Source organism: Gadus morhua, chromosome 9, assembly GCF_902167405.1.
Source record: "Gadus morhua chromosome 9, gadMor3.0, whole genome shotgun sequence".
NCBI classification, from domain to species: Eukaryota; Metazoa; Chordata; class Actinopteri; order Gadiformes; family Gadidae; genus Gadus; species Gadus morhua.
This window is the reverse complement of record NC_044056.1, coordinates 14407894-14421903: the sequence shown is the minus strand read 5'-3', so window position 1 is coordinate 14421903 and position 14010 is coordinate 14407894. Positions and strand designations below refer to the sequence as shown.

General features: G+C 42.1%; 2 protein-coding genes across 5 annotated transcripts in view; one reads left to right on the top strand and one right to left on the bottom strand.

Moving 5' to 3' along the window:
- Window positions 1-4965, bottom strand: part of hipk2 (homeodomain interacting protein kinase 2) — an 81411-nt gene extending 76446 nt beyond the window's left edge. For both annotated transcript variants that reach the window (XM_030365205.1, XM_030365206.1), the window contains exon 1: window positions 4596-4965. In XM_030365205.1, the coding sequence (XP_030221065.1) occupies window positions 4596-4614 (19 nt within the window). In that variant the 5' untranslated portion in view covers window positions 4615-4965. The remainder of the gene's footprint in view (window positions 1-4595) is intronic.
- A 957-nt stretch (window positions 4966-5922) lies between these two features.
- Window positions 5923-14010, top strand: part of tbxas1 (thromboxane A synthase 1 (platelet)) — an 89264-nt gene continuing 81176 nt past the window's right edge. For 2 of the 3 annotated variants that reach the window (XM_030365210.1, XM_030365208.1), the window contains exons 1-2: window positions 5923-6045; window positions 8568-8710. In XM_030365210.1, the coding sequence (XP_030221070.1) occupies window positions 8610-8710 (101 nt within the window). In that variant the 5' untranslated portion in view covers window positions 5923-6045; window positions 8568-8609. Of the gene's footprint in view, window positions 6046-8567; window positions 8711-14010 lie in introns of those variants that run through there. The other variant, XM_030365211.1, reaches the window with a different exon arrangement.

Below are 14010 nucleotides of genomic sequence, written 5' to 3'. Positions count from 1 at the left end.
TTTCATTGATCTCTCTCTCTCTCTCTCTCTCTCTGTCCCCAGCCTCTGTCAAGCTAAAAGAGGCCAAATGAGCCAAAGCATAAATACAGCCACGGTCAGCTCTGCGGTGCTCTTCCAGAGAGTGCCATGTCAAATGGACTGGTATGGGGGACATTATCACAAACAATAGGATTAAGGTCGGGGACAATGTGCACAAACAGCAGGGCGGTGGGCTGGTGGGGGCGTTAGATTATTGGGATGTGGTTAACAACAAAGTCCAGGAGGACAGGGGGCTTAGATCATGTGGGTTAGGGGGTTGGTCGAGGGTATTGGTTTGGTAGAATGTTTATGGTTGTGGGTCTGGGTGTGGGTGTGTGGGTATAATTGTGTTGCTTGTGGTGGTGGCTCAAAACCATTAGACCAAACCAATGCCATCTACCTCTACCTCTACCCCTAACCAACATGATCTAAGCTTTTATTGCTGCTTTAATGGCTATTGTCTGTGTGTGTGTGTGTGTGTGTGTGTGTGTGTGTGTGTGTGTGTGTGTGTGTGTGTGTGTGTGTGTGTGTGTGTGTGTGTGTGTGTGTGTGTGTGTGTGTGTGTGTGTGCCCACACACACAATTAGAATTTTTCGTCCTTTACAAAAGAGGGTTGATTCACATTTCTGCATGCAAATATGGCCTTTATGCTCCAGGAATCACTGTGGAATCACAGGCCCAACAGATCCTATTCACGGCGTTCTTTCTTACAAAGAAGCAAAATAACAACTCTCCTTTGAACCAATGTGTTCAAAGCCAATAAAATCAACATGTCTCATATGCTTCAGAAACGATTTTCTATTTTGTAGATGTTTTATCCAGAGTAACAAAACATGAATACAGAAATAGGTCATTATTTTCCAAAGCTACTCTACTTTTTAATCTAAAAACTGAAAACAAACCAAAAACAACATTTAAGGGCGCATCTTGCATTCATAATGTGGCATATTCCCATTTCTAAAAAGGATATTTACGACGCGACAAACCATAGGAGTGATGTAATGTAGGGATTTCATTGGCAATAGAAAGAGGACGAACAGCCTAATCAAGTCTGTACGTAACTAAAACCACCTCTGTAACTAACTAAGCACAAAAACACAAAAAGTCAGCATTGCTTTTTATTGATCCTGGAGGGAAAAATCATTGTGTTCTCTTTTTTTCCCATTATTTCAGTCCAGCTAAAAACTATTAGTCGCTACAACTAGATTTATTGGCGATCTGTGTTTAGAATGTGTATTTCTCCACTCAGAGTCAAGGGCAGCGGTTGAACACAGGCTAACCACTAAAACATGGGGGGGCAAAACAACGGTGAATAAAAAGACCTTCCAATACAGAACAACAGCCAACAGAGAAAAGCCTTGTGTAAGCACTCGACAAGGTTGAGGCTCCGTCTATCTATGCTAACATCCCCCTGTCCCCTCCCTCCCTCACTCCCATAAAAATGAACTAATGTCGGCAACTGATGGTGCCTCTCGCTTGGAGGACCTCAGAGTGCTGCTGCTTTCAGAGTTGTTTTACTGAGGGAGGTCTAAAACATATGGCGCCAGTCAGCACTGAAACAGAAGGCTTTGCACCGAGGAGAAAGAAATTACAGTTGCATAAAAGAAATTCCCCAACATTTCAATCGAACATCTTTTTTTTTTGCGCGCGAGCGGAGCGGGATAAATGATGTGCTCAGGTGCCGCAGGAGGGATGATTACTGAAGGATGAAGAAGGAGAAAAGGAGAATAAAAAAAAGTGCCTCTGTGGAAAAGAAAATCCCGTCTTCCATTATGTCCAAATTCAAGCCCGGGCCTTTAATGTCAGACTGGCCTCCACTAACCTGTCACATCAAGCTGCCCCCCCCCTCACTCCCCCCCCCCCCCCCCCCCCCCCCCCCCCCCCCCCCCTCCCCCCCCCCGCCGTTCAGATCCCACCTGTGAACTATTTCAACACATCAGAGAGCTCACATATCCCCAGTCTTCACCAGAGATCCACTAACACGTGTGCACAAATCTAACATGGACTGTAGATAACACACACAAACACACGCATGCATGCACACACACACACACACACACACACACACACACACACACACACACACACACACACACACACACACACACACACACACACACACACACACACACACACACACACACACACATAAATGCACACACATGCACACACAAAGCTCAGCTCATTTCACATAACACTCATGTTCTGCCCTTTGCCAAGAACTCAGTTTCTCCAACTAAATGCTTTACCAAATCAATACAACAAATCCCTAAACATTAGATTTTTGTCTCTCTTTCAAAGAGGCAACTTGAATATTGCAAGAGACGCTTGTGAAGACAGGTAATCCATTTCCATAACGCTTCTCAGGCAAACAGACTGCCAAACATCAAATATTGATACATGCACTGACTGGCAGATCAAAATACTACAGTATCCGCGACCAAAGTGAAAAGGAGAAATAAAAGAAAGAGAGAGTGAGAAGCCCTGGGAATGGATACCGTCTCCAACACACAACTATGTAAGCACTGAACTAACCCTTATTCTATATCTGTTGCCAGCTGTAAAGAGATAAACACACTCTCCAGCCGGCATGTTGAGACAGCCGACTCTTGGTTTAGGCTTAGTGTTGTGGGTGAGGTCCCAAGGGGTCCCCCCCACCCCGTAGCTCCTGAGGTCGGGAAGGATTGTCCCATGTATCCAGTGTGGTCTCATAAATAAACCAAAACGGCACAGTTCAAACGGCCAGCAAGCCATAAAGGTGGTGAAGGGTCTAGGCATGCATCTCACAGAGCTGTCTGCGCTGCTGCAGTCCCTGTCATCACCGCCATCATCTGAGTCATTCTCTGTCCATTCTACTCCAACGGCTGTTTAATAAATGCTCTCTGCTGTACGGCGTGACCCCGTGCATGAGAGGCTACTGTTCCACACATGAAGTTGCCCGGGTAATCGGCGCTGTCCCCTTCACATGCATGGAAGTCACAACATAGTAGTCTGTGCTTCCTACTCAGAGCCACCCACTTGGTTTTGGAATGCTTGCGCTGCGTGGGAATATTAGCTTTTCAACAATCAAGTGACAGCTGGACCTGCCTTGCTCACCAGGCACACGTCAGGATGTTAGTTTGGGTTATGAGAAAAGCATCAGATCACTGTTTTGACTGCAAAGAGGCCAGCCAGATGTTCAACGAACAACATCCCCTTGCAGAACATTTGTTTTGTTTGGGCAATTGATTTGTTTTGTTTTTTTACTTTTAACGCAGGGTTTACCATTTCGTTTCACCTCAGATTACAGTTGACCAAACATTCACACATTGTAGTAAACGTTGTAATTTTCCGATTTTGCACATCACAATGATCTATTTATTTCACCACCAGAGGGAGTAAAGAGTAGATATTACGATTGTTTGAATTAAATTGCAATAATAACACATTTATAAATAAATAAACCTAGATCGGGTCATTTATTCGTTTGCCATTTTGCTCCGCGTAATAGAACAACTGTCATGTGTCATCTTCGTTTATGTTGGGTGGAAACGAGTATCATTCCACTGTGTGCGCGATAGGTGTCAATACAGCATATATACACCAAGGAAACCCAATTATGGAGAATAAACGAAGCTTGCTGTAGTCCATAAACAACCCAAACTATGGACTATGTAGCTTCATCCTAGAATGTCTTAATTGCATGCGACGACAGAAAGCGTTTGGCCAAATTGCACATTTCTCATCAAATCCTTCACTGGTATGGGCTACACAGGGTTTGCGTCCCTGCTTTGTTTTACACTACTGTTCCACCAATTCATTGCCCACAGCTTAACCTTAAGTGTAAAATGAACAGAGCTACCATGGCTATTCGCCATGGTTGGACTAGTAGCTTGCAATAATAAACAATATAAAGACCAATTGGATTATTCAGGGACATAATGCAGCAACATCGAGCAGGCATAAAGCTTCCCTTTGATTGAATAACTATGAAATACAAATAACCACAGTGCACACCGAGACAGGATAGCCTATATAACACCGTTCGTTTTCTAATGGTGGGGCTAAATATCTTGCTTGGTATGAAAACATGATATATAAATATAGGCTTCTCGATTATAACATGCTGGCATACGTGCGTTGGTCTACGATCTTCTTTTGATACTTCCTTCTATCATCTTAAAGCTGATCATTTATCATACGGCAAACTACAATGATGCTTTAATTAAACAGAATCGTATCAATAGGTGTACATTACATCAATAATACGATATTTGACCTGTTAAAACATCGCAATGTTGAGGGGCAGACAGACAGGACTGAAATCTTGGTTATGGCTTTCAAATTGGGTCTGTTTTGTGTTGTGATTTTTGTATTTAGACATGTATTAGCACGCATATCAAGTAAGCTATTTACCAAAAAATAGGCTTAAAAATAACATGTTTTATAAATACATTTGAACAAAAAGAGGGGATGATATAACGCATCGCCACTTCTGTTTCCTCTGCATCACTTGCATAAATCGCCTATCGTATTAGGCTAGTGTATATTCAATTATTCCACAATAAGGCGTCCGGATTTAGAAGCAATCATCTTACCTTCGTATACAGGGGCCATCGGTGCAAAGATTTCTGTTATTCATGGCAAAAAATAAAGCGATTTATCTGTTCAAAACTCAATAAAAATCTGCCATCTTGAACCACTGAGAGAGTCGCCACGGTCTCCTGCATCACTAGCCCAGTTCAATAATGAGAAAAATGATCATAACTCATATCCAAGGTTTTTAATCAGAGGCCATTGAAAGCCAAACAGCAGCGGGGGTGTCCTTCAACGGATTCCTGTCTATCACCTATTTGTCGGAGGCTCAAACGATGAGCCGAATGACAGGTTTACTTCAGCTATTGTACGACATGTCTGTAGAGTCTGCAAAAGTTGCAATGGTAAGAGCAGAGCGGAGCGAGTTTGGCGTACAGTGAGTGTTTAAGTCAAACGCCGATCGAGTCGATCGCATAGGAGAACGCATCACCAAGGGGCGCCTGTGTCACCGAATCGGCATTTGGAGTGATGATTATATCTTAACTAAATTGATACATTACTATTCCTATGTAAAAAAAACAACAGGATTTATAAACAGGAAATATATAGCGTTTATCTCTATATTTTCATTAATATAAGGATTGAGAGCAAACTCTTAAAATAATATTCTATCATAAATACTTATCAATTTCTTAGATCAGTGGTTCAATTTGGATTCGACACATTGTTCAGGTCGCATTTTAAACTGGTACGGGACTGTCAACATGTTCATCAAGTAGTCCATGTTCTCTCCCCTATGTCGCGTTGTAAAGTGCACCCCGGTTGAATGATGCGGTGATCTTCTAGTTATGTCTGTATCAAGAGCTATTACAGTACAGTGACGACATCAGATTTTCGCCGTAGGCTACTAGAGTTGAATCGGATTACACAGGCTCACACAAATGTGAATAATCTGTAATTTACCAATCTGCGATTTTAAAACATGATTAAGTGCAAACACTGCACCAACTCGCGAGGCTTAATCAAATCGTCCATTAAAAAGCCAACATGACAGTTGATCAAACTGAAATATTGAACACAAATACGCCTGCATCTGTTCATCCCTTCTACATTTCTATCTTCTGTCTAACGAACCAGTGTTATGTTTCTGATCAGTCTTTTAAATAAAGCGCAAAAAACACATCAATTCAATTTTGATTACCTTGTCTGCCACAATAAAAAAAATACTTCCGATGTCAAATGTTAGCACAGTTCATCACAGTTCATTTTAATGATGCCTTATTATTCTATTTTTAATATTATTAATTTAATATTTTCTTATTTTGCTTCCAAATCGCCTCTTCAACCCTCCAGGTCAGTTGGTGGCGGTAATGGTCCGTATTGTTGGTTTGTCGACCTATAATACACACCATAAACGAAGAAGAAGTAGTCCCCCTGCGTTTACAACATGGATTAATATGTCTCTGAATTCAGGGTCAACAACAACAGTTACCATCATTTATCAATAACGCGGTAAGAACAGGCAAATATATCTTCATGACACATCATATCCGAAACACTGTTTACAAAAAAAGAGTCTGCTGCCTGAGGTCACCTCCTACCCTTTTGCTATTATGTGCAAAAGTGTCTCACTGCTTTAATGTTGTCGCCAATTCACAATGGTGTAGTCTGTCCCATTAATCACTGGATTTTTTCAGAATTAATTTGAACCTCAATTTTCCTTAGAGCAAAACATGGATGTTAAATTACGGACTATGATGTTATGATTTAATGAAATACAAATTATTACACGCATCCCACATGGTTAACTCTATCATGTATGTTTACATTGTTAAATTCTCTTCAGTGTAGGATAAATTATTAAGTTACATAGTTTAGACACTATCAGAGAAATACCTGGCAATTGTTTTTGTGAGCGCGTCAGCAGTTATGTAGGCTATATTATACATCATCTCCGATTTCCCTTTTCTAATTTGAGATAAAACAACCTTTATTATGGACAGTATGAAATATAATAACCCTATAATATTACTCCTTTACTAGAGCTATCGTTTCATACTACACACATTATATCCTATATATCAGCCAATCAATGCCAACCTATAATGTGTAATTCATACATCGCACAGGTATGTGCAATTCTTTTTATGTTGAACAGTGTGTGAACCCTCCTGTGATCTTTATTATTATTATTTTAAACCTCTAGAAAATGATGATAATTAAAATTGTTACCCAAGTTTATGTGTCAGGTACTTTGCTTCTTTCTTGACTTCCTCAATATGATTTAGTTATACATAAAAAATTATCTTACAAAAAAATAACGTCTACAAGTTTATAGTCATTTCCGTAACCAAACTGAAATAAAATCTGTATGCATTCATGTGTTTAATTGTGTAGATAACTTAAGCTTTGTTAAGAGTTAATTGTTAATCAAACCAGTGATTCCATACTGGTGGGTCGTGAACCCATAAGTTCACGACCATTGTTCTCTCAATGTTTTCCAACAGTACAGACAGTACCGACAATGTTGATTACTGCAATATTTATAAAAACATTTTACATTTTTGGGTCCTGACTTAATGACTAACGACACATGTGGGTCCTGAGGCTAGACCAGTTAAGAACCACTGATCTATACCACATGTGTCAAACACGAGGCCCGGGGCCCGGCAAGTTCTATCCGGCCGGTGCAATCAGTTAAATATTCAATCATCTGTGTCCTCATCTCTAACTCCTGGGATGCGCTGCACCACATGGCCCAGGACGCACTGCGAACGTGCTCCTACGTGGGTGTAGCGGGTTGAATTGTCAGACTATCCTCCCCCTCAGGCCCGCATCAAAGATTTTGCTACAGCTCTGCTATATCAAGGATGCACTTAGAATAGCAGGACCACTAACTGTGTCAGCAGTCCTTGACGACATGTTAGTCGTGAGTTACCAACCTGCTGTGGAATATTGAGTCAAGACTCCTTGTTTTTGCATTGTTAGTTAGTCAAGCAGCAACTAGAGTAGCAGCAACGCGTTTCCTTGCACATTACCATGCAAACAACTATCAAAAATATTATCCCGGTCTGCTAAATTTGTTTTAAAAAGCTTCTAGACTGATCTTTGCTGAAAAGCAAGTTGTTTGCACCTGGCAAGTGGTCAGAGAGAAGTAGATTTGATTAAGTGGTTGAATTCATGCCAGACAGTAAGTTATGAAAAGGAACTGTTTGTTCCTTTTCAAAGTTCTTGTTAAATAGTATTTTTTTTATTGAACAGGCCTACTTACTTTATCCCATGCTGTATGGTATTTATCACAAGATTATATAAAAAAATATATACACGTATATTTATTTATTTATACAGCCTCTGGATATAGTCCCTATCGCCCAGGCAGGCGACTCTCCATACCTAGACAGTCTTATGAATCCTATGTATTATATACATATTTTATGGTCAGGACAGTGAAGAGGGACAGGAAAGCGGGTCTGAGAAGAGAGGGAATGACATGTAGCACAGGAACACAGGTTGGTATCGAACCATGGTTGGTAGGAGCCAAGTGACTACATGATGAGCACACTAGCGCGTTGAGCCACTGAGCCGCTCAATCTTAAATTAAAATATCTGATAGTGTGGATGATTCTTCACTGAGGCTGGTTCATTGAAGTTGTGTTCCTGGGATAGAGGGGATGACTACTCACAATTTAGGGGAACATTGTGATGGGCTTCAGACAAAGCTGCTGCCACTACTGAAACAAATAATTGACCGTTACCTTGGAAACCAACCAACCACCATATATTGTCAGACGACGGACTGACCACCAATTGAGATGAATCTGTGAATGAATGCTATTTGTTATTTTTCCTTTATAAAGGGTATCCTTTGTTTTTAATTTTTTTAAGCAAGAGTGGCACAATACAGAGTTGTATTGGTTCGATTCATGAGGTTTATGCATTCATACATAAAGAAATATGTGTTTAGACCCTTAGCCTTGAATGATTTTTGGTATATGTGTACTTCAATGTTTTGCCTGGTCTTCGTATTCGCATAGGAGCCCCCCGTCCAAGGGGTTCTGAAGATCATACACGTCTCCATGGACTGGCTTGTGGGTCTTCCAGATGCATTCCACATGGCAACCAGTGGTCTGAATATCACCATCGTCCTCTTCCTGCTCTTCCTGGGTCTTCTCTACAGGTGAGTCAATGCTTCCAATACCTAACTCCATAGTTGACCTATTAGCACTCCAAAAATAACATCTCCTCAGAAGGTTTCAAGGTTTTCAGAATTTCGATATAAATATCAATTTTTCCATTTTCTGTTTCCTAAATCGTTGCTTTGCATGCTGCCTACCATAATATGTGCATGAAGGATTAGCACTTGTCGACCCTCTTCTTGATGAGGAAGCACTTGTTAGCAGAACCGTTGTTTTTGAATTCTGTTTCTTTCTTATTTTTTGTTCAAAGCCATGAATTGCTGCTTGCTTGGTAATTGTAGTGTTTTAGACAATTTGAGACCAAAACGTGAAATGACAGTGTTTTAACCCTTCAATCTTAATTAACTTTGACAAAACAAAAGCTCCATTGCCGCATCAGTAAAAGAGAACTCATGACACATTTAGCAGTAATGACAATGCTGCACAGCTTTGCAACCTATATGTTGTGAAATGCATATAAACTCGCTCCCAGTGCAAAGCACACAGTGTTTCAGCTCCTCTCTTGGACTCAAAAGCAGTACTTAGTGCTCATGGGGAACTCATGAGTTTAAACTTCAAGCATTTAAAAAATAATACAAAGAATTTTGTGCTTTGTAAAGACAAAAACCTTCACCATGTATCTCGTGTTGAAACCAGCAAGCAGTCACTAAATCAGTTTTGGAAATAGGCAAAGAGTCATATTTTCATATTTTCCTCAGAGCAGCTGAGCGAACTGGAGGTCACACTTTGCTTCTTATGCATACATATGTCTTAGCATAAAACAAGTTGGAGGTAGCGAGAGAACAAAGAAACCCTTACAAATTTCATGCTGCTACCTACAACACATTAATCTTTCTCCCTACCATGCCGTCTTCTTATCTTTATAAAGATTTGTATCAGAATGATTGCACAAATACACCCATGCATGCACACACTCACACACGCCCCTAACAGCGTGAAACAAAGACGTCCTCGCCCACGTGTCTAGACCACGTGTCGACAAATCCTTTTTTCAGAGGGCCTCACTGACTTGGATCAATTACGCAAAAGGCCACAGATTTGACAATTGAACTGAAACATGATCAAATAGCTCTGAATACCTGCCGAGGACACGGGGGTTCCAAGTAATGTCGTCAGGTGGGAGCACCTCGCTCAATACATTTCTACCCAATAGGAAGATATTGGAAAATAGGAAGCTACACTACCAGCCCAAAACAATAGCCTGACTAACATGCAATCTCCCACTGGAGGGGGAGAGAGGGAGAGGGAGAGACAGAGAGCCAGACAGACAGACAGACAGCGACCCGCCGATACTTAAATGAATGTATGGGAAACACTATGTTTGCTGGATTGAAAGGGTCCAACGGACGGTTCCGGCCCTGGGGCCGTATGCTGCCTGCTTCGAGTCTAGGTGGTACTTCTTGGTTTCACACCCGTCTGCTGGGCCCTGCTGAACGCCTGGTGAACCCTGGCTTGATGGAGGCACAGAGCAGTGGACTCACTGGATGACTGATGACTCCTCCTCCACAACCCCAGACGTGGAATTTTATTTTCAAGCGACAATTTCACAATAACAGAAAAACTAACCTGATAATTGAAAATAAATTTATTCTAAATTTGTCATTATAGTATTATGGCTTTTTATTTCAAAATGGTTTGGAGTTTATTTCAAGATCTCTAGCGTCTATGGCTAATCAAAGCATTCTTTGCTGAGCTACTGCATGTGTATCTATGTGTATATATATATATATTATTTATTTTACCGCTTGCAGATGGTCCAGAAATGGTCTTGAGGACAATAAAGTGGTACTGCTAAAGTGAAAGGTTGCGAACAACTACTCTACATGTCTAAGATGTCTGCAGTCTACAGCCAGGCAATCAAAGGAAAACCCTTACTTTTTAAGCGAGTTTGTCTCTTCACTTTGGCATTCAAAGGACACAAGAAGGCATTGCTCAAACCCGGGCCGCTACATTGCTTTGCATTGATTAGTGCATGTGGTTGTCATTAGTCATGAGCTATAGCTCATTCAGTTATTTGCTTCTCGATGAGTCATGGTCTTTCGAGGGTGTCAGCAAGTACTTGGGCATTTTAGAATCGCTTAAACACGATAAATACAGAAAGTCTACAGATACACTTCCTTAATATTTTGGGGAACAATACAGAACATGATGCAAATGGTTGGGGAGATATGCATTGGATGCTTACAGAATACTCTCTTCTGCTTACATACTCCAGGCACTGTGTGGCTTAGTTTACCACATCTAAAATCAAACTGGGACATAAAGCAAGAAAAAAAAATGCTGCGGGCGACGTCTAGCTTGCTTGATATCTCTCTCCTTCACTCACTCGAACATGAAAACTGGTATTTTCTTTTATGCAAGTTAAGCATTTCCAGGAGAAGCATTTGCATCAGAGGGGGAAGCCTCTGAGCGGTATCTCTGGTTTTAGTAGTATTTCTGCTGAAATCGAGTACTCCAGTGGGTACTGTGCACCCCACTGGAGAACCTCTCCCCTTCTCCCTGACCGCTATAGACTCCTCTTATCCGCCATCCGTTCCTCTATATTGTCTCTGTTTTTCCTCCTGCTCGCTCATTTCCATCGTCTGCTTTCCAATTTGTACTGTTTTGTTTCCCAGCGTCCCAGGACTTCATTTGATGTTTAAATGAGCTCAGGCGCCTGGTGAGCAGCTAAAGTAAACTCTATTTCCTTCCATTTGGAAGCGGCTTCATCTGTGATTATCCCTCCACCAGTGGCCTCTGATCTGTTATTGCAGTCCAGATGTCTCACCTTGCCATCGGAGCAAATTATGTGACAATCGTTTGACAATTACAACGTGGTCGCAGATGGATAGGATATAGTGTGAAATGGTAGTGCTAAAACCGTGGCTTTGGGAAGCTGTTATCTTTCGGCTCAACAAAGCAAATATAAATGTCATAAGAGGTTTGTTAAAAATGTGAAAAGGAAGTGAGCTATACACAACAGATGGCACTGCTCTATTTCTGTGTTTTCAGAGGAACACAATGTGGGCCGGTTTACCCGACGACGACGAATGGCCGCGGTTATAAAACGGTCAATGTTCATTCCAGATTGTTCTGGAATGCGGGCCTGGTGCTTTTAGTAATCCATTCGCTGTTCTCCGCACAGAACAGCGCCCTGAGCTCCGGGGATCCCGTCCAGACCCATGTGTTTCATTAGAGCTACGGCTACGGGCCCGTCTGTGGGGATTAAATCTATAAATCACGGCAGCGTTACTTATCGAAATCAGCAGCTGGTTGGTAAAAGGGGCTTTTACTTTTAGGTCTACAACTAACTATTGCCGATGTGTGTTCAGTTTCACATGGCGGTGCAGTAATGGTTGACTATTCGGGTCGGGTGAACTGGCCTTGACGGTCCATTGCTGGGTGTGTTCACGTTTGTTCTCGTCAATGGTGCGGTTTGGCATTTTATTAGCCCCAGTTAATAAACCACATTCCATCCCCCCCCTTCCCCCTCTATCACTCACAAGAAAGTCGGCAGCTGTTGCTAATGTGTCAACACAAGTGCAAACACATAATTGTAAGCTAGCCCGAACTCACACACTTGCAGTTATTAGCAGACACTTGCCATCCAAAGTGACTTAAAGTGAATTCCGATTCAAGTGTCTTGAAGGAGCTGGAGGGTGTGAGGGGCACTTTGCTCGCGGATAACTACAGGTAGGCTGCAGCCATTGGGAAACCAACCCATTTAATGAACACGTGTCCAGACACAGCGATTCACGTACCGAGAATCACACTGAGATCCTCACACGCTGGGATGAATCGGACACACATGCAAACATTCACCGGGCTGCATAATGACGCACACCCGTGGATTGACCGCGTGAGGACAGGACAGGTCTGCTGACTTGGCAGCTCTCTCTCTCTCTCTCTGCGTTTGAGCATCAGACTAACTAGGCTTCCCATGCCCAAAACAATCTCTTTCTCTTTCTCTCTCTCTCTCTCTCTCTCTCTCTCTCTCTCTCTCTCTCTCTCTCTCTCTCTCTCTCTCTCTCTCTCTCTCTCTCTCTCTCTGCCCAATGAGGCTAGTTAGGAATAGTCGTGTAGGGATATCGGCATGACCTCGGAAATCTCGGTGGGAAACCAGTGATATGGTTTACATGAGGACGCAAGCATGCGTAAATAATGTCTGGCTTTGTGTGATCCACATGGTGCACTGCTGCCTGCCACTCTCCCCATCCATCCCCCAATGCTCATTTAGAACTGCTTCTATGGCAAGAACCCCACCTAGCCCCCCCCTAAACAGTTTCAAGTATAACTTACTGTCTTAGATATGCTATGCAAGGAACCACACATTGGCCAATTGAATTTAAACAGGATAGACATGGTGCTGAATTATGTTGAACTACATTCATTCAGTAGAAATGTTGACATTACTTAATAATAGGCTCGTTTTGTCGCGTATACCGACGTTCCCTGTGTTACCGGTCTCACCTGTGTTGGATGTGCCACTGATGGGATTTTATTCACACCCTCCCCCCTGTTATTTCCCGATTCTTATTATTAGGCCTAGATATATTTGTCCCAACAAAAAAAGAAAAGAGAGTTAAACGGGTTGTCTCCAGGATTTCGTTTTCCATGGTTGCGCTCCCTCTAGTCAGTGGAGGCTTTAGAAATAAGAGGTTCAGGCAAGCAGGGGGGTTTTAAGAATGAACGTATTTAGCAGCTATTTCAATCTTAAGACCAAGGCAAACATACAAGAAGCTCTTCCTACTAAAAGGCCCAATAAAAGGATGACATGAATAGAACAGGGAGCGATGTCTATTCTCTTTCATGGCGATCCGTCTCTCAAAACAGCGCCTGTATGATCTCTCTTTGAGTGAATAGCGATAGTCCTGCCTTGCAATGTCATCAAAAGTCTGCACAGTGTTCAAACCACCTATTTGTAGCCCGCTCTCTATACTATTGAAGCCACGTGTCCTCAGAAACCTTAAGGCTGCACTGAAGCTCCCCTGTAACCGAGCCGGACTCGGACTGATGAGCGGATCCGAAAGCCGCTGGCTTCCACACAGCGATCCTACGGGACATTGCAGTTTTGACTTTGGAGTATAAAGATAACTTTATGGTCTTGTTATAATTTTAAAAAATGTAACAGCTTAGATAGAAAGGTTCAGTGAAAATGTTATTTAGAAGCAATTCAGACTCATTGTAGGCAGTCGCCTTGAGATTCATTGACTCATTGACTCATTGTCTTTTTGGGGGGGGTTCGGACCCCGGGGTTGTATGTTGGTAGGTCTGGTTTCGACTATAAAGTGGCAACGGAAAG